Source organism: Tetrao urogallus (assembly GCF_951394365.1).
Source record: "Tetrao urogallus genome assembly, chromosome: 5".
NCBI lineage: Eukaryota > Metazoa > Chordata > Aves > Galliformes > Phasianidae > Tetrao > Tetrao urogallus.
In genome coordinates this window covers 32,578,149-32,601,111 of record NC_136818.1, presented here as the reverse complement: position 1 = coordinate 32,601,111, position 22,963 = coordinate 32,578,149, and the positions used below count along the sequence as shown (strand labels likewise).

The window sequence follows — 22,963 nt, the reverse complement described above, 5'->3', positions numbered from 1 at the left end:
CAGAGAATTAATGTGAGGCTGGTTTCAGCCAAGTATCACATAGGCAAAAATGGATGCATTAGAATGTCAATATTAGGAGTACACAGAACATTATGAAATTAATTAAGGTAATCCTGAATGCTTAATGTTGGCATCAAAATCTACAAACTCACTCAACAGAAAGCTTTTGTATGAGGAAACCCACGGGGAATCTCCCATCAGAGATAGGAAATACTACCACAATGCAATAATAATGAATTTTGGTTTAATGATAAAGAATGAACTCATTTAGGAAAGAGACCAAGAAATTGCTGATTTTTATCTGAGCTGCTTCCTGTTTGAAGTATTGAACAGACATTTTACAGTAACCATCTGATGTCATATGTGGCCTAACAAAAAAAATCCCACTACAAAAAATGATTGTTCAAAGCTTCCAAGACTTCAACCATCAGTTGAAGTCAACTGAAACTATGTCTCTTCTACCTCTTCCCTCCTCACATCTTCAGAAAGTCTAACAACAATCCACCAAATGAAGACATGGAAAGACATTCCTCAAAGAAGAAAGGAACGCTGTTTGTGCCCACTTACAGTAGTTGCCAGCATTCAGGAAGTATCTAACACTGCTTAGCCAGAAATTGCACTGAGCCTCATGCCTTTTACTAGCAGACTTGCTAAGGGCAAAACTTAGGCAATGGCCAACACAGAAACACATTCAGAAACACTCATCCACATGAGTTCATCCTTTCACATAAATCCACTAGAACTGTGACGAAACACTTACAAACAAAGAATATTCAGAAACTTAGAAATAAAATACTTTATTGGCTGGACAAATACGCAGTAAGGGTAGAAATATACTGATAGTCCTCCAGAATATCATATAGAAAAATCACAATTTATAGTTCACTGCCTTATATACATTTCCAAATGTATTCCATAGCTTGAAAAAGGTCACATTTGCATTTTTCCTCTCCTGGAAGTACATTCAGTGTAGTTTAATGGTTTTTTTGTTGTTGTTCCAGAAGAAAATTGCACAGCCATCCTATTTTCTCATTTGCCCCAAAATCTGATACAATTTTACACACTCTTGGCTCCCTCGCTAGATCCTTTCAAGCTTGACTTCTGCCTCTTCTTCTCCCTTTGTCCCAGTATTCGATAAATTTTCTTCTTAGCCTCCTTTTGTCTCTTTAATTTCTGTTCCTCCTCCTTCTGCTTAACTTTGACATACTCTTTAATCTGCTGCCGATGTTTTACTTTGGCTTTCTTTATCTTGTAATTATTCACTGTACTCAAAGCATTGAGAAGAGCCGATATCTAGAACAGAAAGCAAGAAAATCAACATACAGACAGTTGAGTTTTGTAGCAAGAAACAGTTTAACCTCAGCAGGCAGCTGTATGCTGAATCAGAATTCAGGGCAAATTGCTAACATTTTTTATACTTGTTCCCCAATTTCTAAAATGGTATAATTATCTATCTTGTTGGGTAGTTAATTCAAATACTGAACTCTGATTTTGATTTGACACTATTTAGAAAACTCTGCTTAATTGATTAATTCTCTAGTACTTCTACGCTGAAGTTGTAAGCATGCTGCAATCCTCCATTTTCAAAGTAGAGAATTCACTTCAAATCTCACCTATAACATACAGCAATGACATGACAAATAAAAGACTGCAGCTGTCAACTTAAATTGCCCTACTGTGAGAGGACTATATCCATTCGAAATACTTTGAAGGCACTGTGACAAGGACAGAAGTTGTATCAGGTGACCTACTAGTTTAATAAATAGATGCTATCTACTCAGAGCCATTTCCATACATGTGCCACATGCTGAACAGAAACAAAACAAACTGCAGGACAACTTTTCACTAGAAGCAGGTATGCCTTTAGCACTAGTAGTGACATGCTAAAAACAATAGTTAGAAATGGTCTAAACAACACACTTTCCAGTAGGGAATCCTCATTTCAGGGTAAGTGATAATTACCTTCTTTTCATGAGGCTCCCTGATAACAGCTGGTCTCCACTGATCTTTTGGAGTCTTGCCCTTCTTCTCAAGATTCTTAGGCTTGTTCTTAAATGGCAGCGCTTTCTGCAGTGCTTTAGGAATGTGCAGCTTATTGAAATGCCTTTTCTCCCTCACAATAGGCTAAAAGAATGGATACAGAACATGCATAAAAGTCATGACCTTAGAAAGCTTTCATCTGATTTCTCCCCTACTGGGGGCGAGAGAGGAGGGGGAAGATTGCCCACATTCTTGCACCTGTAAAATGAAAAATGTACATGAAAACTTCACCCCTACTTTACTATTCAGACTACTTTATAAACTCTCACTGATACACAACATTTGCTTTCCAGTGATTCAGTCCTCTCACATGCCAGGAAAGACTGTATGCCTGTGGATAAAAATGCCAAATTATTAATATTAAAATATAAAATGAATGTGTGTTTACCCTGCTCTGTTTGCACAGGTCTTAGGCCACAGGGCCAATGAGACTGTGATCACTGTTTGAAGAAAAAAGAAAAAAAAAAGCATAAAAGAAGAAGTCATATATCAAATATACCTTATAGAGGGAATCTTTATTTTGTTTCAGTTTGATGCCTCGCTCATGCCTCAGCTGGCCTGTTGTTCTCATTCCCTTCCAACTGTCTTTCTCACCTGCTGGCTTCAGCAATGATGTTACAGGGTTATAAAATCTGGGGATAGACACAGGATACCAAGTCCTCACAAAGACAATGTCTGAAAGAAAAGAAAGATATCACTTGGCTCTCACAACACAGTTCATCACAACCACACTACACAAATACTGAATAGAAATAGACAACTAGCATGTAGATCATGTACTAGTATTGTGTTTGATGTATCCACCAGATCTGTTCAACTTCAGGCAAAGGCAATGTAACTATCTGCACCACTTGGTTCTGTAAAATCTAAAGCAGCCACAAAGATAATATAGTCCTGAAGAACAGCCACATTAATACTACTCTATCAGCTCTTCCTATTAAAGACTTGCACAGGGGTTCACATTTAAGTATCTGTGCCTATACTACAACCAATAAAAGACAATTTGTCTATTGTTTGCATATTTTTTATAAAAGATTTAAACCGTTCTTGTTTTGCACTATCCATAATTTTACTGTGTTTAGGAAAATAAATGTCAAATTAGCTCAGATAAACACTAACTCATGTTCTCGGCATCACAGTGACACTCCATAAACACAGCAGAACACTAACTCATATTCCTAGGATCATTTTCCCCAAACATTAGAGGAAAAGAACCTATGTAGAGTTACAATGCTACTCTCTGGACTTCTCGGAAGAAAATGTTTTCCTAGCACTTGTATCATTAAAAGCAATTCATTTTCACATTCATGCAGAGAAGCAAAACATTTGAAAACACTCAGGGAAATATATCTCCAGGACAAGCCTTTTCATCTGTGCACTGCATGACTTCCAAGTATAACTGAAAGAAATTCAACATGAAGGTGCTTCTTTTTTTATTATTTCGTTCTGCATCTCAGCAGATTTCACGCTCTTTGAAATCACACTTCAATTATCAGATTCCAGAGACTAAGATGCTGCTTTTCAGTAAGTAAGTAGGATGAAAGTCGTGTGATAACAGCCCCTTATCAATCTCAGGAAAGTGCAACTCACCGCTCATCAGCAACTTGTCTTCAAACGTTGCCCTAAAAGCACCTGCTGGAGCTCGGAGGGCTTTTTTAATCTGTCCTCGGATGCCGCTCACAGTACGAATTGCTGCACCTTCAAATTTAGCCACTTCCAACTGAGAGTTAAACATTCCCTGAAAACATGAATTACCCAGCATTAGTCAAGATGCTAAGTTTATTTGTGTGATGTAGGCAGCCACAAAAACACAGTAATCCCGATTAACAAATACCAAGGACAGAGTACTGTCTTTATACTACAAGTGCTGGCCATATCAAAAACCTGCTTGACTGACTTTAAGTTACTTGAAGTAATCATAGAATGGCCTGGGTTGAAAAGGACCACAATGATCATCTGGTTCCAACCCCCCTGCTATGTGCAGGGTCGCCAACCAGCAGACCAGGCTGCCCAGAGCCACATCCAGCCTGGCCTTGAATGCCTCCAGGGACGGGGCATCCACAACCTCCTTGGGCAACCTGTTCCAGTGCCTCACCACCCTCTGCGTGAAAAACTTCCTCCTAATATCCAACCTAAACCTCCCCTGTCTCAATTTAAGACCATTCCTCCTTGTCCTATCAATATCCACTCTCATAAACAGCCGTTCTGCCTCCTGTTTATAAATACCCTTGAAGTACTGGAAGGCCACAAGGTCTCCCCACAGCCTTCTCTTTTCCAAGCTCAAGAAGCCCCATTCCCTCAGCTAATCTACTTTTTGAGTCACATATCAGCTTATTTGCATTCAAAAATATACATTTAAAACTCAAACTATTTGAGAGAATTTCCAAAATCCAGTTCTCTTTTAAAGTCATTTGCTGGAAAACTGCATACCTTAAAAATAAGTAAACTGCTCCATTCTTAAGCCACAAGGAAATCCAGACACATCGTGCATTTCACACAAATACTTTGATGTTTGGCTGTTAGAATCAGTGCTTAGCTGCTTCCTGCCCCTAATGCAGAACAACCTAATCTCTTCCTCAGAGTCCAACTAAGGACAGCTGGAGGATCTGTGAAAATTAACTTTTGCAACACTTTTTGGAGCAAACTGTTCTGTAGCCGTAATTGTAAAGTTATAAAGCACTGCTAGCAATAATATTTCATCCCACAGTAGGGTCAAACTGAAATTCAGTAGGGTCAAACTGACTAGATGACAGTAGGGCTAAGTTCACATTTTTCAGAATTGTCTTGCACTATGAGATGCTAACTAATGGGTTTGAGGAAGAAAATAAAATCAATTTTTAAGAGCAAAATTAAAATGACACTGAGTGTGAGCAAGGAGACTATTTCAGAATTCTTGTCTAGTTAACAATAATGATTTACATTCATTGGATAGCACCTTAAGAGACACTAAGCAGTGATCATGGAGAACTGCCTCAGGAAGATGCAAGTATTCTCACGTTGCATCCCTTCCTAGCATTGCTGCATAGCTTTGCAGCACACACATACATACATACCTACCTTAATAAAAGAAGTGTTCTTAAAAATTTTGAATGGGAAGCCAGTTAGCTTTAATTTCTTCACAACAGTTATGGACTTATCTAAATCAAGCACAACTCCTGTGGCAGCTATCCGGAAATCAGGCTGAAACAGAGCAAAAATACATTAATGAACCACATTTACCAAAGAACAATCCATCATACATTTACAAATAGCAAAGAAACCATTTTACTGATACAAATACAGTTTTTTAGAGCTTGAGTTCTGAATTTCTAACCTTTATAGGAGTACTGCAGCATGAAAAATACAAACTGACTTTGCACAGACAAGTTAAGGCTCTACTGATGGAACATCCCTACCACTCACTAATGAGATTTTCAGAGCTGCCATTCTAATTAACTTGGAGGCAATTTAGATGTCCTTGTTATCTACCTTACTGTATTCCCTTTATGAAACAGAACATTACTCAAAGTCTCAAAGGAGAAGAGCTGTGCACTGCAGTAAGTCAAATTAAGTTGTGGATGCATGATGAGAACAACCTAATAGTTTTAACAAGGATGAGACTGTGCAAAGGGTGGGTTCTAACAGCGTAGAGATTCCCACATTGAGGACAAAGTTTTTCCATCAGGAATATTAGAATCTCATCACATAAAAAGGTTTCAGAAATAATCTAAATATGGACGTACCTAAAAAAAAAGTAAGTATAAACCTTTCCATGGAAAATAGTAATGCAGTCATGACTGTCATTTTCAATGTAGCAGGGGAAAAGAGAAGTTTTTATCTAGTTTCATCTCTCATCACAATACATCTCTCAGAAGATGAAGTCCATCTGATTTTACAGGTCCTTCAGTATCACTGAAACTGATTTACCACGTATAACCTTCCTCCTCAGATCTATATGTTACATACACAAAAGACCTTTGGGAAACAGTAATTAATTTTTATTGTAACAAACTTACTGTTGTGCCACTGACAGACTGGACCGCCAAAAATCCTGTTCCCTGAGGAGTGATGGGCCCTAAGGAAAATTCAAGAATTATGAAGGGCCTCACTACATGTAACAGCTTCTACTTAAAGTTTAGAAAGCTGAGAAATTGTCGGTGTACAATATCAATGACTGAAACCAGAGAAAGGTTAAATGCAGCACTCAGCCCAGTACTCGCATAAATAGCCCTACTGAAGTTGTGGCAATTATTTGCACATTCATTTATTATCATGCACAAAAGCATTTGCAGGGTTGAGCCCATATGCACACAAGTACTTGCCTTCTCTATAGACAAAGCCAGAGACAGTTTCTTCTTGGTATGATACAACCAAGCACAACATTCATCATTTGATTAAAAGTCAAATAATTCACCCACTCTTCTCTATTAGCAACTGCCTATTTTACCATACTACTTTTTATTTTATATTCCACAGGGAGCACAGCTTTTAAAAAATTTATCATCCTCAAAGCTTCCAGCTGTGTTCCCTGCCATATCCCATGAAGCTTGAGTATTTGATAACCATGAAGTGATTCAGGATAATAACTCCAGAATTCCCTCACCCCAGAAAGTTGCCCCGCAATGCATATGCTGTGGTGTGTACTTCAGTAGCCTGTGACGCCCATTGTGATCTTCAATGTAGAACATTGGAATAGTCTGAAATCGCCTCCACCCTAAGGAGAGGATTAAAGGATCACGTGTCTTAAGTATCTTCTTGTACCATCGGTGCTTCTTCAGGCGCAACTAATTAGAAGAGAAGATTAACAATGCTCTAACAGGATAATCGCATCAATTTCAAAATTCAAGCCTTAATTTTCAAGAGTGATTGAAAGCAACTTCCACCTACACTACAATGTTCTTACTCAAAAAGCTTTATTCAGAATCACTGAACACTAGGTTGACTACAGCTTAACAGTATTTCACTGTCCAAAACCACATTTGTATGTAAATAGTTAAAAAAAAAAAACCCAAATCAAATATAAGCTAATAACTTTCCTCTCACCACCTATCTGTAGAACATAAACCTCGGAGTACAACTCATGCTTGCAAACTAATGATCACAGTACCACTGTACAGTAGTCCTGAGACATCTCTGCAGAACAACATTATGGACATGAAATAACAATCGCGTGTTTTTCTTCCAGTTATCCAGCTAAGTCTTTAAAAATCCAGTATCTGTTAACATAAAGTTAACTGTATCAAAAGCAATTCCACTGTTCAAGAGATAAAGAGGAGCACTTTTCTCTGGTTATCGTATTCTTAATAAGGAGAAAATGAAGAGCAACTCCAGACACGCTGAAGCACAGACGTATTGAAATCAAGTGCACTCACAGCTTTGGCTACATACCTGTACATATCCAACATTTCCTTCACTGTTGCCTAAACCACCCAGGATAATGGGATAATGGGGGTCAAAATTCAGGACAAATTCACATGGGATGTTCTCAATCTCTATTCGAACGTACATCCCAGGCCGAAAGCCCTCATACTGCACTCTGGTCTCATCATCTTGGTCTTCAAATTCAGTTTTATTAAGCTATGCAACAAGGAGAAAGTCAAGGAGAAAGCCATCAAGTTTTACAAAAATCAAGTATTAACAACTTGTTCGTGAGGTGCCAGTTCTATTTAAAACATGCTAAGATTTATATAAATCTTTTGAGAAAGATCCAATAGGTTTTGTGACTCTTTATTCAGAGTGAGATCTCCGCCACCATGAAATTCTTCCAATTTGAAATCCCAAGAGGGGTTGTTAGTCTGCAAGAAAGACAGTGCCCGAAAGAACTAAATGACTGAGTCACTTCTGATATATCTTTCATAGGGGTGACTTTGGATTTTAAAGACACATATGTCAAAAGAACATTTCTGATTTAGGAACCCAATTACTTTTTAAAGTTAACATCCTGATCTTTAGGTATCACTGTGAGGAGATTGGGCTTCTATCTTACTCAGCAGCTGAAAAATATTTCTGTGTCCTCAAATACTCTGTATCCTCAAAAGGGTCTTTTAAAACTCTTCTGTAGCATATAAATGCAGATATGTAAATATTTAACAAGATATCCTTATGAATAAGATAAGCTTTACTCTTTACATTCCTACTCTATCTCCTTATGTTCAGCTACCTGTGATGCACTGTGTCATGTTTAAGCAAACATCTCATTTTTCAAGGTATTGAGATGTGGAACAAATCTTGTGGTCCAAGCTTACTTTTCAAGAAGTGTTTACACATCCCCAGTTTAAGATACTCGCCCTTCCATCCTGCTGCTGGGGCACAGCTGACTGCTGGCATGTGTTTCTGTAACTGACTGCTAGTGAAACAACTGTAAGTCACCTCATAATCTTTTACTGCAACGTATGTGTTCACATTTTAGGTGTTCTCAGTGAGCCTACCAGTATGCCACAGTTATAATAGAGGTTAATACAAGAAGGTAGCAATGAATTTAATAACAATTTGGGACAAGGTTTGTCTTAAGAGCACACAGTGAAATTACTAGTAGCATAAGGCAGTATTATTTCAAGCCAGCCAAAGAAATAAGTAATTTTTAAGTTTAGAGGCCTGGAACAAAATCAGCATCCAGAATTTTAGATGCAGTTATGCTGAAGACTCCTACTGAACACATACAAGAATGATCATCAATTATTTTTCCTCAAAATAACTATACAGTCTGGGGAAGAGATCACCACACAGAGCTTAATCCTCCATTTTTAACAGTGCAAAAGCCACCCCAAAAATAATACCAAGAAAATGTGATACAAGTTAATATGAGAAGGATTTTCCCCTTCTTCCACGCAGAAGGATGTCTTGATGTCTTCCAGAGAGGAGATCAGGACTCCTCTCTCGTGTTTTATTGTTTTCCTTTTTTAAACCCTTCCAAACTAGTCTAGCAGTAAATGATAAAATCACTAAAAACTTCTGAATAGGTCAAGATATATCATGTAAGCTTTACCTCCTCAGTGAATTATAATATCATAAACTAATGTCAAATTAAACCAAGCTTTCAGTTGTTGGGTTTCTCAAGCATGTCTCCAGAAAAGACCTTTAGGCAAACACTGTTGGGTATTTCTGAAGACACACAGTCAGATAAAATGATAAATTAACAGCTTGTACCTGGGCTTGTTTATGCATTTCTTCTTTAAGATCATCAAAGTATGTGGCATCCCCTTCATCATACTCTGCATCAAACATCTCTTTCAGTTTCCGTTTCTTGTCCAGGCGCTCCTTTTTTGCTTCCTCCTCCTCAGCTTCTGCTTTGGACTTGTTTCCATCATTCTCTTCTTCGTTTTCAGACTGAACAGTGATAATTTCACAAATATATGTAATAGTGTTCACAGAAAATCAGCCATTCTGATTAACATTCTCAATATGTATCATTACGGAACATTTTGTCACGATTCAAGTGATCAGACACTTAGTCATTTTTATCTAAAATGGGAATATTTCTTAAGTCATTCATAGAAAAAGATGCTACTTCAGTAATAACCACAACATTCAACAATCTAATTGTATTCCTTTTCATGAAATACACTTCTTGACTTCACATTTGTTTTTTATGTCAGGGAACAGATCCTAAGATTGGCCTACTATTCTACACCTAAAACAGGCACACAAAGTTAAAAAGGAAATGAAGTAATTAACCTTTAGTAATACTGCACTGCAAGGCAGAGGCTAGAAAGGTCTAAGTTTGTTCATAAACTGTTCAAACACTTCCCAAATGACACTGTTACTCCAATTCTGTAACCAAATGTAAAACGTAAAGAAGTGTTGAAGACTATAGCTCTGTTCTTAGAAGACATCCAAGTCATGGTTATGAAGTGCTTCCATCAACCTCTTATACAGACACGAGGAATCTAAGTTTCCACCGCTCACTGTGTTAACACAGAGCTCTATCATCCTCCATATCAGATGACATGGTATGAACAGTTACAATCACACTTGGTTTTAACATATTTTACTTCTAACTCCAGATCCTGACATCCACAGTTTAATAATGAGGTGCATTGTCTTGCCTTATTAATTTTAAACAACATCTGAATTTGAGACAAAATATATATGCTACTCCAGATACTTACAGGTTCCAAAGTCATATACCTTACCTTCCTTACTCCTACTGATTTCGTATCAAATCACAGAAATGAAATTTATGACATGAGATGCCTATCCCTCGATCAAAAATACATACGTGCTACTCCAGAACAAAGGCAGAGGTCATACCTCAGCTCCTTCAGTAGCAGGCCTTCCTTTGTGCACAACACCTGTTTCAAGATCTTCAAAATCTCCATACAACTCTTCTGCAACAAAACATCTGACAGTTACTATTTTGTTATTCTCATTTTCAGTATTGTGTATTTCTTAGTACTACTTTATAGATTAGTTTCAGCCCAAACTTATTTCCTTTCTATCAGTTTTATACGTCTGTTGTCTTCTCTATATTCTCAGTTGAAGTTCACTGGATCCCTCTTTTCCCTTTCAATATCTCAACTTGATGATTTTGAATATGCAAATAAAACATACTCAAATCACTCCAAATGACCACACACATTGCCTCACAAAATTAAGGAAGAACATTCCTATTGTGTTAAGATGAATGGTACAAGGCATCATCAGAGCAACTGAGCTTCTTCATTCAAAAAAAAAAAAAAAAAATCTGATTAAAAATTTAAATATAGCAAAACCTTTTTAAAGTTAAAAAAAATGCTTAAATAAATCTATCAAACCTCAATCAATTTATACAAAAGACACAGCCACATTATTCAAATTTTCTCATTTTTCCCAGACATGTCTAAAAACATACACAAAATACATTCCAAAAGATCTCATTTTTTTGCCAAATGCAAATGACCAGTTTGTCTTTCCATAAAAAAAATCATTTCTGCTCATCTCCACCCACACCACTGAAAAGAATGAAATACATTTACGTGTGAATAGAACACCTATAGGAAGCAATTCTTTACTTTGAGGGTGGTGAAATACTGAAAACGGTTGCCCAGAAAGGAATGTGAATGCTTCCAGGAATGGGGCATCCAAGGCCAGGCTTAATGGGGTTGTGAGCAACCTGGCCTAGTGAGAGGTGTCCCTGCCTATAGCAGGGGGTGGGAACTACATGATCTTAAAGGTCCTTCCCAACCCAAACCATTCTATGATTCTATGTCTAAGTAGATGAATTAATATATACAGTGCAAAGTCGACACGATCAGGCACGAATCATTTCCTAATTTAACTTACATATCCTATATTTCAGAGAGCAAATTTTAAAAATATTCTACTTCCATGTTTCTTACAGCAACATTTAAATGCTTTAACAACTGTGTAACATTGTGTAACACTGCAGTATTTTACAGTTGGAAAACAACTGTGCAAGTATTAGCTAGTGCAGGACATTCTAAACACATAACTGTGGAGTAATTCCTAAAACCCCTGAATCCATTGTTATCTTCCCCTTAAAGAGTCTTACACATACCATCTTCTTCCAACAACTTTGCTGCATCTTTATCTTCTTCCCACTTTCCAGTAACAAAGCAATCTCTAATGCTGCTCATAACCTGCAAAATAAAGTGTTGTTGACTTGTACAGTTAAAGCTTCTCATCAACACAAGCATTCCATTATTGACTCCCCACTCCTCAACCATCTTCCAAACTCAGGGATAATTTGACACTTGCACACACAGATCTAAGTCAAGGTACCACTACCAAAACTACATAATTCCTCAGCCACAAGCAGGAACGAGAAGCCACCTCAAACCTTGCCCAAATGTCATTACACTAATGAAGCCTCTATGTAGAGATTTGCAATCATGCTTTCTACTTCTGTATAAGCAGAAAATTACAATCCACTAGACAGTTGAGAGGTGAGCACTCAACAGACTTATTCTAACTTCCCACTGAACCCTTCGGCTACTAAATATTCCTCTTGACCTTGAGTAGCACAAGATGTAACAAAGACCGTAGCTTACATAGGTCTGTTTCAGTGACACTTCTCCATAATAACTTAGTAGTGCTTTTGAAAATACAGTCAGGACATAACAAGTATAGGATTTGCAAATTCAACTATCTGACTGAATTACCTCTTCTAAGTCCCAGTCTTGAGGCTTTTCCACCAGAAATTTAGAGCAGTCAAGACCATTAGCCTTCTGTTTGGCTTCTTTATCTGGACGGCTGACGTGGAACAGACCTCCAAGTTCATCACCTGCATCCTCACTTTCATTGTCTTCATCCTCGATGGCTAAATGAAACCAACTGTGATTATTTCCCCACAATACATGAACTACATTTGTCAACAACCCCTCTCCTGCCTTATGTTTCACAATATCTGTAGCAGAAGCAGCCAGAAAGATACTATATCCTACCAGTTTCAGTTGTGCAGCCATTCCACACTGAAACATGCAATTTAATACAAAACTCTATACAGTCCTTTGAACAACCTGCAGTCCAGTTCCTACTTGCCCACCTGGAATTATCTCAAAGAACATTGCCAGTAAGCAAACAGTGCTTATTAAATACCATAAGTAGATACAACACTGGACTACCTTGTAAATCAAGAACACTGGACTTGAGAATCTACTACTAAATCTTTCCACTTCTGCACTGTGGAAGTTCAATAGAAGACAAATACTCATTGTATTCTATGTAGGTTCTGCATGATGAGGTTTGTACATTCAGATAAATAATGGAAAAGCTGCAAATTAAATAGCACAAATTACAAAAAGAAAATAATCTTATCTTTCTTCTAAGCCAGAGTATTTTTTTTCCTCAACGAACACCTTGGATGTGATAATGCACAGACATGATAACACTGAGACACATCTAAAAGAATATTACAGTCACTGTGAGAAAGAAATTAATGAAAACAGAAAAAAAAAAAAAAAGTAGTATTTCACAAAAAACATAAATTACCAAAATGGATTTAAGCAATTGCTACTATACAATTATAAAAGTGAGCAAAATTCAAATATTTGAGGGAAAACAGTTACACCATACAACAGGTAACGGTAGTATCCCAAACAAGCTCAGGATATATATATATTTTTGGGGGGGAAAAACTAACAACTGCCTTTATTACAAAAGGAAGTGAGTATTGGCAATTAGGAAACTGAATTAACTCTCCTCAAGACTCTCACTGAAAGAGCTCAAAGTTTCAGACTTACAAACTTGCTATTAGCTAAAAACCCACCATAAATTAAGACATTATGAATGTGTACCTGTTCCATACACAAGCTTACGAAGATTTGGGGTTGCCTGCTGCTGTCTTAGAAAGGCCTGAGCTGCTTTCTGTGTGAGGTCTTCTTTCCATTTAAGTGCACCTGAAAGGGGAAAAATTAGCATCCGTCTTCAAAAAAGAGCAAAACTCAGGAACTACTTAATCCATTCAAATAAGAACATTACCTCAACATTTGATCAGTTTTTTATACTCCATATACACATGAAACTAATTGTGGCTAACAAGCTGGAGCTCTGATTTTTTTTTCCCTTAACGAATCCTAACTTGAGAAGGATGAAAGTGTAAGAGATTATGAGCAATGATTTTAATATTTTCAAATGTGGAATTATACACTCCCTTGCTGCTCAAAGAATCACAGAATGGCTAAAGCTGAAGCTCTGGAAGTTAACTTCTCCAGCTGTGCTGCTCAAGCAAGGTCACCAACAGCGGGTTGCCTATGGCAGCATTCAGGCACTTCGAATGCCTCCAAGGATGGCAATTCCAATGCTTCTTATGAGCAACTTAATCAAATACTCAGTCAATAATTAAAATTTTAGTCATGTTCCTCCAAGAATGGTTTGCTCTAAGTGAAATAATGTACCTTGAATTCTGTTACGCACAGATCCATAAAGATTATAATAAAATTTGGTGCAGAAATGCCAAAGTTTATAAAATGAATCATCTCCATTTTCTAGCAAGGAAACCTGAAATCTGTATACTGCACTACAAATGAAAGGCTTGAAAGTAAATAGTACCAGGTTTCCAAAGGTGAAGTTTGCCACCCAACAATTACACATTATACAACTCAAATACATATAATATTTGCTCATTATGCTATCCTTTAACAATTAACAATGAATTTAATGCAAAATGGGCATACAAAAAATTACAACATTTACAGTCTACCTGCAGTGTCAGCAGAAAAATCTGTTTTTTCTTCATATTTCTCTTCTTCTCTCAGCAGATTTTCAACCTCATCATCTTCAGGTTCAGCTTGCCTCATCCTATCAGCTTTCTTTGGCTGAAATCCTTTCCTATCTGATACTTCAGCTTCTAATTCATCATGCGATTTTTCTTCATCATCTCCCTCACTGAGGGATTCAACCTCAGACTCTGATGCCTCTTCTGCTGTGCAATTTCCCGAATCTGTTGTGAGCAAGGATTTTTTTTTCAGACCGCGAACCAAGACTTGAGATCTGGTATCTTTATCTTCATTCGCTAGTTCATTTTGCTCAGGTTCCACAGCTCCTTCGCTGGCGGCTTCAAATTCACTACCCGAGCTCTCATTTCCATATGTCCTTTCTTCTTCATCATCATCATCTTCCTCTGTCTCGTTTTCTTCAGAGGCAGTTTTTCCCTCTTCTTCAGAACTCATCTCAAGATCATCCTCACTATCAGCAAATGCTGGCAGTTCACTCACAGTTTCTTCTTGAGCCACCTCCGTTTTCAGACGTTTGGCACTCCCAGGAGCCATCTCTGCCTCCAAGAGCTCTTCATCACTGTCTTCCTCTTCATCATCACCATCACTTCCATCCTCAGACATGGCTTCTTCTTGCTCATCTTCCTCATCACTAACGGTATCATCATCTTCTTTCTTTTCTTCTTCATCAAATAATGCTTTCCGACGTACTCTTCCAGTCTTCAAATCAATCTGCCTCTCTTCTTTTGGCATCACAATCCTGCTTTTCCAAAGATCACGTTTGGGGAAAGACAGTGAAGTGCAAAGAAATATTAGCAAAACAATTTGTTTTCATGTCAGTAATTTAAAACATTTTTGCGGAAGGAACATCAAAAGTTATGAAAACACTAATTATGGTTATTCATAATTATGAAATTATGAAAAACACTAAAAAGGTAACAGACTTCATGAAGTACAAAAAGCCTTTTAGTTCAATTCACTGCAAATTGTAGATGCAAATAACTCCATGAAATTTCTTCATTTGCTGTGGTATGGAAATAGGTTAAATGATGCATTTCACTGAGGATTATAACTGCCATTCTCTAAAACTCTGAAAAGAAACGTTCCACTTAAAGCTGAATCATCCAGGAAATTCTGGGTTGTAGAACTATACTGCTTGTAAAACATTCTTAATACATAATTTGAGCTAAGAACAACTGGTATCTGGCTTGAGTAGTCTAACAAAATGAACTAAGCAACAAGCCACTCTGCTAACTGTATATAACTGAGAAACCGTCCTAAATTAGAACCTAAAATCAGACACTTAGAATTGCTCAAACATTGCTCAGAATTCAAAACTTACTCTTGTCCCACATCTTCTGAACCTAATGGTCTAGAGTCCATGAAGAGAGAAACCTTGCTTGACGCCATCTTAGTATCTATGGCTGAGTGAGTGGAGATGAGGCTCTGAACCAGCTCATGATTTGGTCTCACTTCCTCCTGAAAAGCCAGTTTTTTACATTTCAATTAAGGTGAATAAACAAACATCCAATGAACAGTTAATAAAACCAGTGATCCGACAAAAAAAATGGAAATATGTATTTGTAAAAATGATCATCATCATCATTATTCTTTCCTGCAACTGCCCTACCCTGCAAAATAAGAACGATAATATTCTAGCACCAGAAGCTTATATAAGTCTTGTCTTAACAAACAAAACTTCTGAAATTAACTACTTATTAACTCATTCTTCAAATGCTTTGCACAGAGTTTTACAGAGAAGCCATCTGAGAAGAAAAAAGAAATTAATACAAAGGGATTATTTTTCAGAAGCTTATTATTAAATACTTACTTTTACTCTAGAGGTGAAAACTACATTTTTTAAGATACAAGAATTGAAATCAATAACATAGCTCTTTTACCTCTTCATTTTCATGAGCATGGCTTCCTCCAAGGTCAATATAAACAGCATCCTTATCATATACAATACCCCCAACTCCTGAGAGAGGGGCATAGATTAGTTTTTCTTTCTCACTTAAAGAACGCTTCTTCTGCTGCTCAGGTAGCGCACAGGGGTCTGGTAGGAAACTCACATCACTCACAGTGAAGTCCCCTACACCTAGGGAGACAGGCAAGGGGACAAACAAGGTTTTCATTGAGTTTTAATTCTAAAATGTGTGCAATCCATCATGAAGAGAGTAAAGAAAAAAAAAAAACCAAAACGTTGTAGTATTCAGCAATTCATCACCTCTGTATCAAACATCTGTTTCTGCTGTTAAAGCAATGAACTTAGAGGAGAACACTCAAGTTCACCAACACACAGCTCTAGGCTTGCCTGACTGCATTTAATGAGGGGAACTATTAACTCACTTTTCTGAATAGGTCTGTGTATTTAATATTAAAATCATTGAAATTAAGCTTTTAAATCGTGTGCCTAAAATACTGAATTTATACAAACAGTACGAAAAATTTTACATAAGTCAAATTTACTTGTCGCTATTAGAGCTGGTGTGTTTTACGCTTCAAGCACCTCATAAAGTGAAACATCACTGAAGATCTTCAGATGCTGTGTTTGACACTGCAAGAAAACTGCAGAATTGAAAAGCACAGCTATTTACAACTATATGCTTTTACAGAAACATGTATTACAAAAAAACATTTCCAAAAGCTTAACATGATTTTGAAAAGGTGAAAAACCTATTTTACAATTCACTGTTTAAAGATACAAATCAAACCACTATTAAAATACCAACAGCAACACAGATCAGCACAAACACAAGTTTTAGGAATATGATAACTTACCTGGCATATGAATTTGGCTTTTGTTTTTCAGATATGCTCCTCTTAAGTAGCCATAAAGTGATATCTTCCTGTCACATTTGGGATTGGTTCGTATATCTTCTGGGTTTGTCAAGTCTTCCATTCTAGCAAACGTTAAAAAAAAAAAAAAAAAAAAAAAGTCAGATCATCTAACAGCCCTAATAAAAAAAAAAAAAAAAAAAGAATTTATAGGAACACAACCACAGCAGCACTGAGTTACGCTCTGCAGGCTCTAAAAATCAAAACAGTCAATAATATGAAACAGCTGTATATTAAAACCTGTTGAACACAGATGTACGTACCTCCAGAAGATTAACCAACATTTCATGAAATACATACCTCTGCCTTAACACTTCAATTATTTATAAGCTACGCACACTAAACACTCCTCAAATCAATTTTGTCATCAGGGTGAAAACAGGTTACCACCATAAGACAGCAGAAAGATGCATTCCCTTCAGACATGCAATACCATCTTTTCTTTAACAATGTGAGTAAGCAACACAAGAACTACCAGAGGGAAGGGGAGAAAGAAGGACTGGCAATCAGATGGAAATCCCTTCCACATCCACCTTCTGTACTGCACAAAGAAGGGGACACAAACAACCAGCCATGGAGAATCACAGAATGACCGCAGTGCTCAATTGGTTCCAATCCCCTGCTGTGTGCAGGGTCGCCAACCAGCAGACCAGGCTGCCCAGAGCCACATCCAGCCTGGCCTTGAATGCCTCCAGGGGTGGGGCATCCACAACCTCCTTGGGCAACCTGTTCCAGTGCCTCACCACCCTCTGGGTGAAAAACTTCCTCCTAATACCCAAACCTTCCCTGTCTCAGTTTAAAACCATTCCCCCTTGTCCTATCACTATCCACCCTTGTAAACAGCCGTTCCCCCTCCTGTTTATAGGCTCCCTTCAAGTACAGGAAGGCCACAATGAGGTCTCCCCAGAGCCTTCTCTTCTCCAAGCTAAACAAGCCCAGTTCCCTCAACCTTTCCTCACAGCAGAGCTGCTCCAGCCCTCTGCTCATCTCAGTGCCCTCCTCTGGACCCGCTCCAAGAGCTCCACATCCTTCCTGTGCTGGGGGCCCCAGGCCTGGACGCAGCGCTGCAGATGAGGCCTCACAAGAGCCGAGTAGAGGGGGACAATCACCTCCCTCCCTGCTGGCCACCTCTTTCTTAATGCAGCCCAGAGCACAGTTGGCCCTCTGGGCTGCAAGCGCACACTGCTGGCTCATGTCCAGCTTCTCGTCCACCAGGACCCCCAAGTCCTCCTCTGCAGGGCTGCTCTCAAGAGGCTCTTTGCCCAGTCTGTATAAATACCTGGGATTGCCATGGCTCAACTGCAACACCTTCCACTTAGCCTTGTTGAACCTTGTTATGCTCTCATGGGCCCACATCTGCAACCTGTCTGGAGGTGGCCTACGTTCTATAACAAGTATAGTAACCTAAAACAATGTTACTGAAAGACTACCATTATTTTTGTTCTTTCTCTCTATGTTTTGTGTTCACAGATGCTCAGCTATTTCTAGCTTTTTAAACACTAAGCATATTTTCTATGCTGATATTGAGGAACAGAGAGCCACATACCTGTCTGCAAGGACATATGGGTGAGTCGTTTGCCAAGTAAGTGGTCGGAATTTCATAACAGAGATGAAACGTCCCAGATTGTGAATTTCCTGCTTTTGATATTCTCCATGAACCATCCCAGACAGATAAAACAGCTTAGCACCCTGAATATATCAAAAAACATTAAAATATTAAACATCAATGCAATACTTGCAAAACTGGAAAAACCTAACACAATTCTATTACATAAATCATAATTGTAAACTGCAATTTACAACTGATTCCTGAAGTTCAAGCTCATTAGCACACTTCAACATGAAAACACTCCCCTAAATCTTAGTGCAAAACCATTCAAGGTCAGAAAATCTGTTGTAAAGATTTAGTTTGTCTCCATAACCCATGTAACAGATCTCTTTACTAGTATCACGTGTTTGCTAGCGAGGCATGCTCAGACAGAGATACAAGCATTTTAACAAAGACTGCATTATATGATATAATAACAAAATTGTCTATTGATAGCAATACTCAAAAGATTTTATGAATGCAATAAATATTTAAGTATTGTCATAGACTTTATTAACATACTACAATGCAAAATACGCAGAAAATAAATGTGGGATGCCATACCGGATATACTTCAGTCCAGAATCTGTGCTTTAACCTCTTCTTTGTCTTCTTTAATTGTTTGTTGTTCTTGAATGTATCCAGGTGGGTAAGAACTCCCATAATTTTGGGAAAGCCATGTACCTGACAAATGTTCAGAAATTCAAACGTTTCCATCTCAAATCCAAAGCTGGCATCAATGAGCATCAGAACCTGAGAACACAATATCTAAGTTAAGTCTTTAAAGTCACAAGCTTCTCAGAAACCAAGAACAGTGAAAAGTTGAGCACCCTCTAATATTAGCAGGATCATTTTGTGTAATTTGTCACACTCTGTTTGTTTATCTGACTAAAATTCACTGACAGAGGAAAATGTCATGAAAGTTGAAATAAAGCTCTGCTGGGTCCTCAGTGATGAAGAACTTAAAATGCACGACAACTGATGACGAAGATCTGTGAATAATGATGTAAACTCAGCCTCCTAACAGTAAAACCAAACAGATTCTCGGCATCACTCAGTGCATTTGGAATCTTCAACATCATCTACATACCAACAGAATTCAGTACTTTTAATACAACTTACTTCCTTAAGAAGGAAGCATGCAGGTAGGACAGGATCCTGGACTACTGCATGCATTTTAGTTTAGGTGGCTCTGGGCATCCTGATCTGTTGCACACAGCAGGGGCTCGAAACTAGATGGTCCCTGAGGCCCTTTTCAACCCAGGCCATTCTACGATACTATGATTAACATTCAGCTGAGGGTCCCAAGCCCAAATCAACCATGAACATTCTATTCTAAATCCATACACAAAGTACAATTGCTAATAGTTTCATGGATTGCATATTAGACTCTCAAGACAAAAAAGACTTCATAAACAAAAAGTTTAAATTTAAAACAGAGACCACATTTCACTGAAATCAATCCTATTACTTACCTTCAAGGACAGAAACAGCCAAGTATATCAAACAAAACCAACTCATATTTCCACTTCATGCACTAATTGAAAACTTACTGAGCTGAATACCATTTTCAGATTTTACACAGTTTGACGAAATCCTCAAATAAAAAGTCATTTCAATATTTTGCCCTGTTATAAAGTCTTATGCTAATAGTTTACCAGTTCTGTTCACAATAAAGTTGTGTAATTTCCCTTCATCCTCTCAAACCATCCCACACCCAAATCCCATCTTCCCACTCCCACCAGTCAAGAAAACTCCTTGAGGTTGTTAGAGAATATTAGGTTCATTGTAGGAATTAGACATGTTATTTTGGAAGCCCAAGACAGCATTGCCTTGGACAGCAATGACCAGAGAAAACAGACCACTTATGCAGTCTACTTCTAGGACTTCCAGGAAAAAGTACTTTCAACGTAAATTAGAGTAGAAATCATATGCTATTTGTAACTTACCAGATCAGCAACTTTAGCCAGGTCAATCATTGTATTAACATCGCATCCACATTCAATAATAGTCAGCCTGCGTTTCTTACCTGAAAACAAAAGTAAGGAGCAGAAATTCAAAGAGGAAGCAAAGGAATTACTCCACTGTTTTCCTTCCAGGTTATACTGCTGCAGTCTAGCAAGTGGACTGCCAACTATGTGCAATTGTACAAGTACTTGTTTTCAAATGCTTGCAATTCTCTGAAATGTTAACCTTTCCATTTAAAATTACCAGGCTGAGCACCTGGTTTCCAAGAAGTTGTTCTGCCTTTTCCAAAAACAACCTAACAACCAAAGATACACTGTATTTTGAAGGAAACCTCTGCATTACTTCTATCTTTTGTATCCCAGAATTAATTTCCAAGGACTTCATTTTACTACTTACTTTTTCTCCTCTTCAGACAAAACCCTCTGCTGCAGCTTCCCAAAAAACACAATAGTTTAAAAACACCAAATAGATATTAAGAGATTTCTTAACATGCATCTGAATTAGAACAAAGTACCCACTGTTCAGTTTAACTAACTTGAGCTCTTTAACAACATACCACTCAACAAGGACACCTCTGACTGAAAGTTACCATATTTTTTTTCTCCTTCATATTATCAACTGCAAAGTTCAATTCCTAAGTTTCAGTAGACCAAATAGAACATCCAATTTAGCACATTTTTCCCATCCCATTTTTTCCTTTTCCATATTTGTGAATCATTCCTGACAAAAAGCAGATTTATTAGTTTAAACCTCTCAAGAGTTTACCAATACCAGACACAACTGTCTGGATCCAAGCAAGATTTTCCCTTACAATTTTTTTCTTCAAATGCTGTGGGTTGGGCTCCTCAATGATCCAAATGGCAATATACAAGAAAAGTAAAAAGGCAATGGCCAAGTGGAAGTTGGGACTGAAAACATAACAAAGAAAGGAACAAGTTTAAAAGAACAAAAGCCCAAATTTAATCTCACCTGAAACGATAGTAACAGGGCCCCGGATTTCAACTAATTTTTGTCTTGTGAAGTTCTTAATGAGACATTTTATTAAGGTGCTCTTCCCAACCTTGGGAGGGCCAACTACAACCACCACCACTGGAGGAGGCTCCAAAGGAGTACGGTCAACCACAGGAATGTGATGTTTTTTAGTCTTCAAATCCTGAGTTCTGAGAAGAAATTTAAAATGAACACAAGAAGAAATTAAAAAGCAATAAGTGCTCTTTTAGAATATTTTCAGCATCTGCAAACATTCAGACACGAAAGCTCACCAAGTGCCTGGTTGCTACAATGAACAAGGAACTCTGACCAAGCCGAAGGAGCTCTACAGACTTTTTTTTCCAAGTAAACCTAGCATACCTGCAGGTAACACATATGCAGGATGCACCACACCACCGACACACGCACAAATTACAACACAGCCTTGCAAATAATGAAAGCTCTATGAGCCTCTTTATGAAAATTACACTACGTATATTTATGTGCAAAACAATAAGGAAACACCAGATGGAATCACAGAGGGGCTTGGGTTGGGAAAGACCTTAAAGCCCACCAGTTTCAACCCCCTACCATGGGTGGATTGCCACCCACAAGAGCAGGAAGAAGAGCCCCATCCAGCCTTCCCTTGACTGCTTCCAGGGATGGGGCACCCACAGCTCCAGGCAGCTGTGCCAGGGCTTCATAGAATCACAGAACGGCCCGGGTTGGAGAGGACCTTAAGGATCATAAATCTCCAACCCTCCCACCACAGGCAGGGCCACCAACCTCCACATTTAATACCAGACCAGGCTGCCCAGGGCCCCATCCAACCTGGCCTTGAACACCTCTAGGGATGGGGCATCCACAGCCTCTCTGGGCAGCTGTTCCAGCACCTCACCACTTTCTGAAAACTGTCTGGCCAATGGACTGCATGCTCTCTACTTAATTCCTGCTGCTCACCTATGGAACGTTCTGGCCATCCGCACGGCGGACTGCACCGTGAAGGCTTTGGGGTTTCTTTTCCGAGCATCCTCCTCCTCTCCAATTCCCAGATCATTGAGATGCCGTTTCCTTTTTTTCTCTGCTTTCGGTCCGCTGTGCTTGGCACGGTGCTTCTTCTTCTCCTTTTCCTCCATCTTACTCCTTCAACAGCCGCTTACAGTCAGCGTAGCATGGAAGGTTTCCCTGTGACTGCGCACAATAGGCAGAGGACACAAGGCAGTGAGCTCGGATGGCACACGTGTAACACCGCGTTCCCGCCAGGCACGGCAAGGCAGCCCTGTACTACGGAGCGGGTCTCGCACCGCGCTGCCCAGGCCCAGCACCCGCAGCACCTACCTGCACGCCGCGTGGCCCGCAACGCTTTGCGGCCTCCCCCGGAAACAAGCGGCCGCACCCGGCATTCCGGCGCTCCGGAGTTCCGGGGGAC

At 38.6% G+C, this 22,963-nt stretch overlaps 1 protein-coding gene across 2 annotated transcripts; it reads right to left on the bottom strand.

Annotated features, from left to right (window-relative positions):
* Nucleotides 1–938: 938 nt before the first annotated feature.
* Nucleotides 939–22,670, bottom strand: BMS1 (BMS1 ribosome biogenesis factor; the record flags this gene model as incomplete). Of its 2 annotated transcripts, none has more annotated exons than XM_079536408.1 (22): nucleotides 939–1,293; nucleotides 1,963–2,124; nucleotides 2,540–2,715; nucleotides 3,631–3,778; nucleotides 5,098–5,220; nucleotides 6,036–6,094; nucleotides 6,623–6,803; nucleotides 7,408–7,596; nucleotides 9,166–9,345; nucleotides 10,270–10,346; nucleotides 11,516–11,597; nucleotides 12,120–12,277; nucleotides 13,254–13,355; nucleotides 14,159–14,931; nucleotides 15,514–15,650; nucleotides 16,073–16,269; nucleotides 16,953–17,074; nucleotides 18,556–18,698; nucleotides 19,162–19,350; nucleotides 20,547–20,626; nucleotides 21,535–21,725; nucleotides 22,495–22,670. In XM_079536408.1, the coding sequence occupies 22 exons, from the start codon at nucleotides 22,668–22,670 to the stop codon at nucleotides 1,057–1,059; spliced, it is 3,882 nt and encodes a 1,293-aa protein (XP_079392534.1). In that variant the 3' UTR covers nucleotides 939–1,056. The 2 variants fall into 2 exon arrangements, with proteins under 2 accessions (XP_079392534.1, XP_079392535.1); XM_079536409.1 differs by having other exon boundaries at nucleotides 10,270–10,343.
* Between the last annotated feature and the right edge of the window lie 293 nt (nucleotides 22,671–22,963).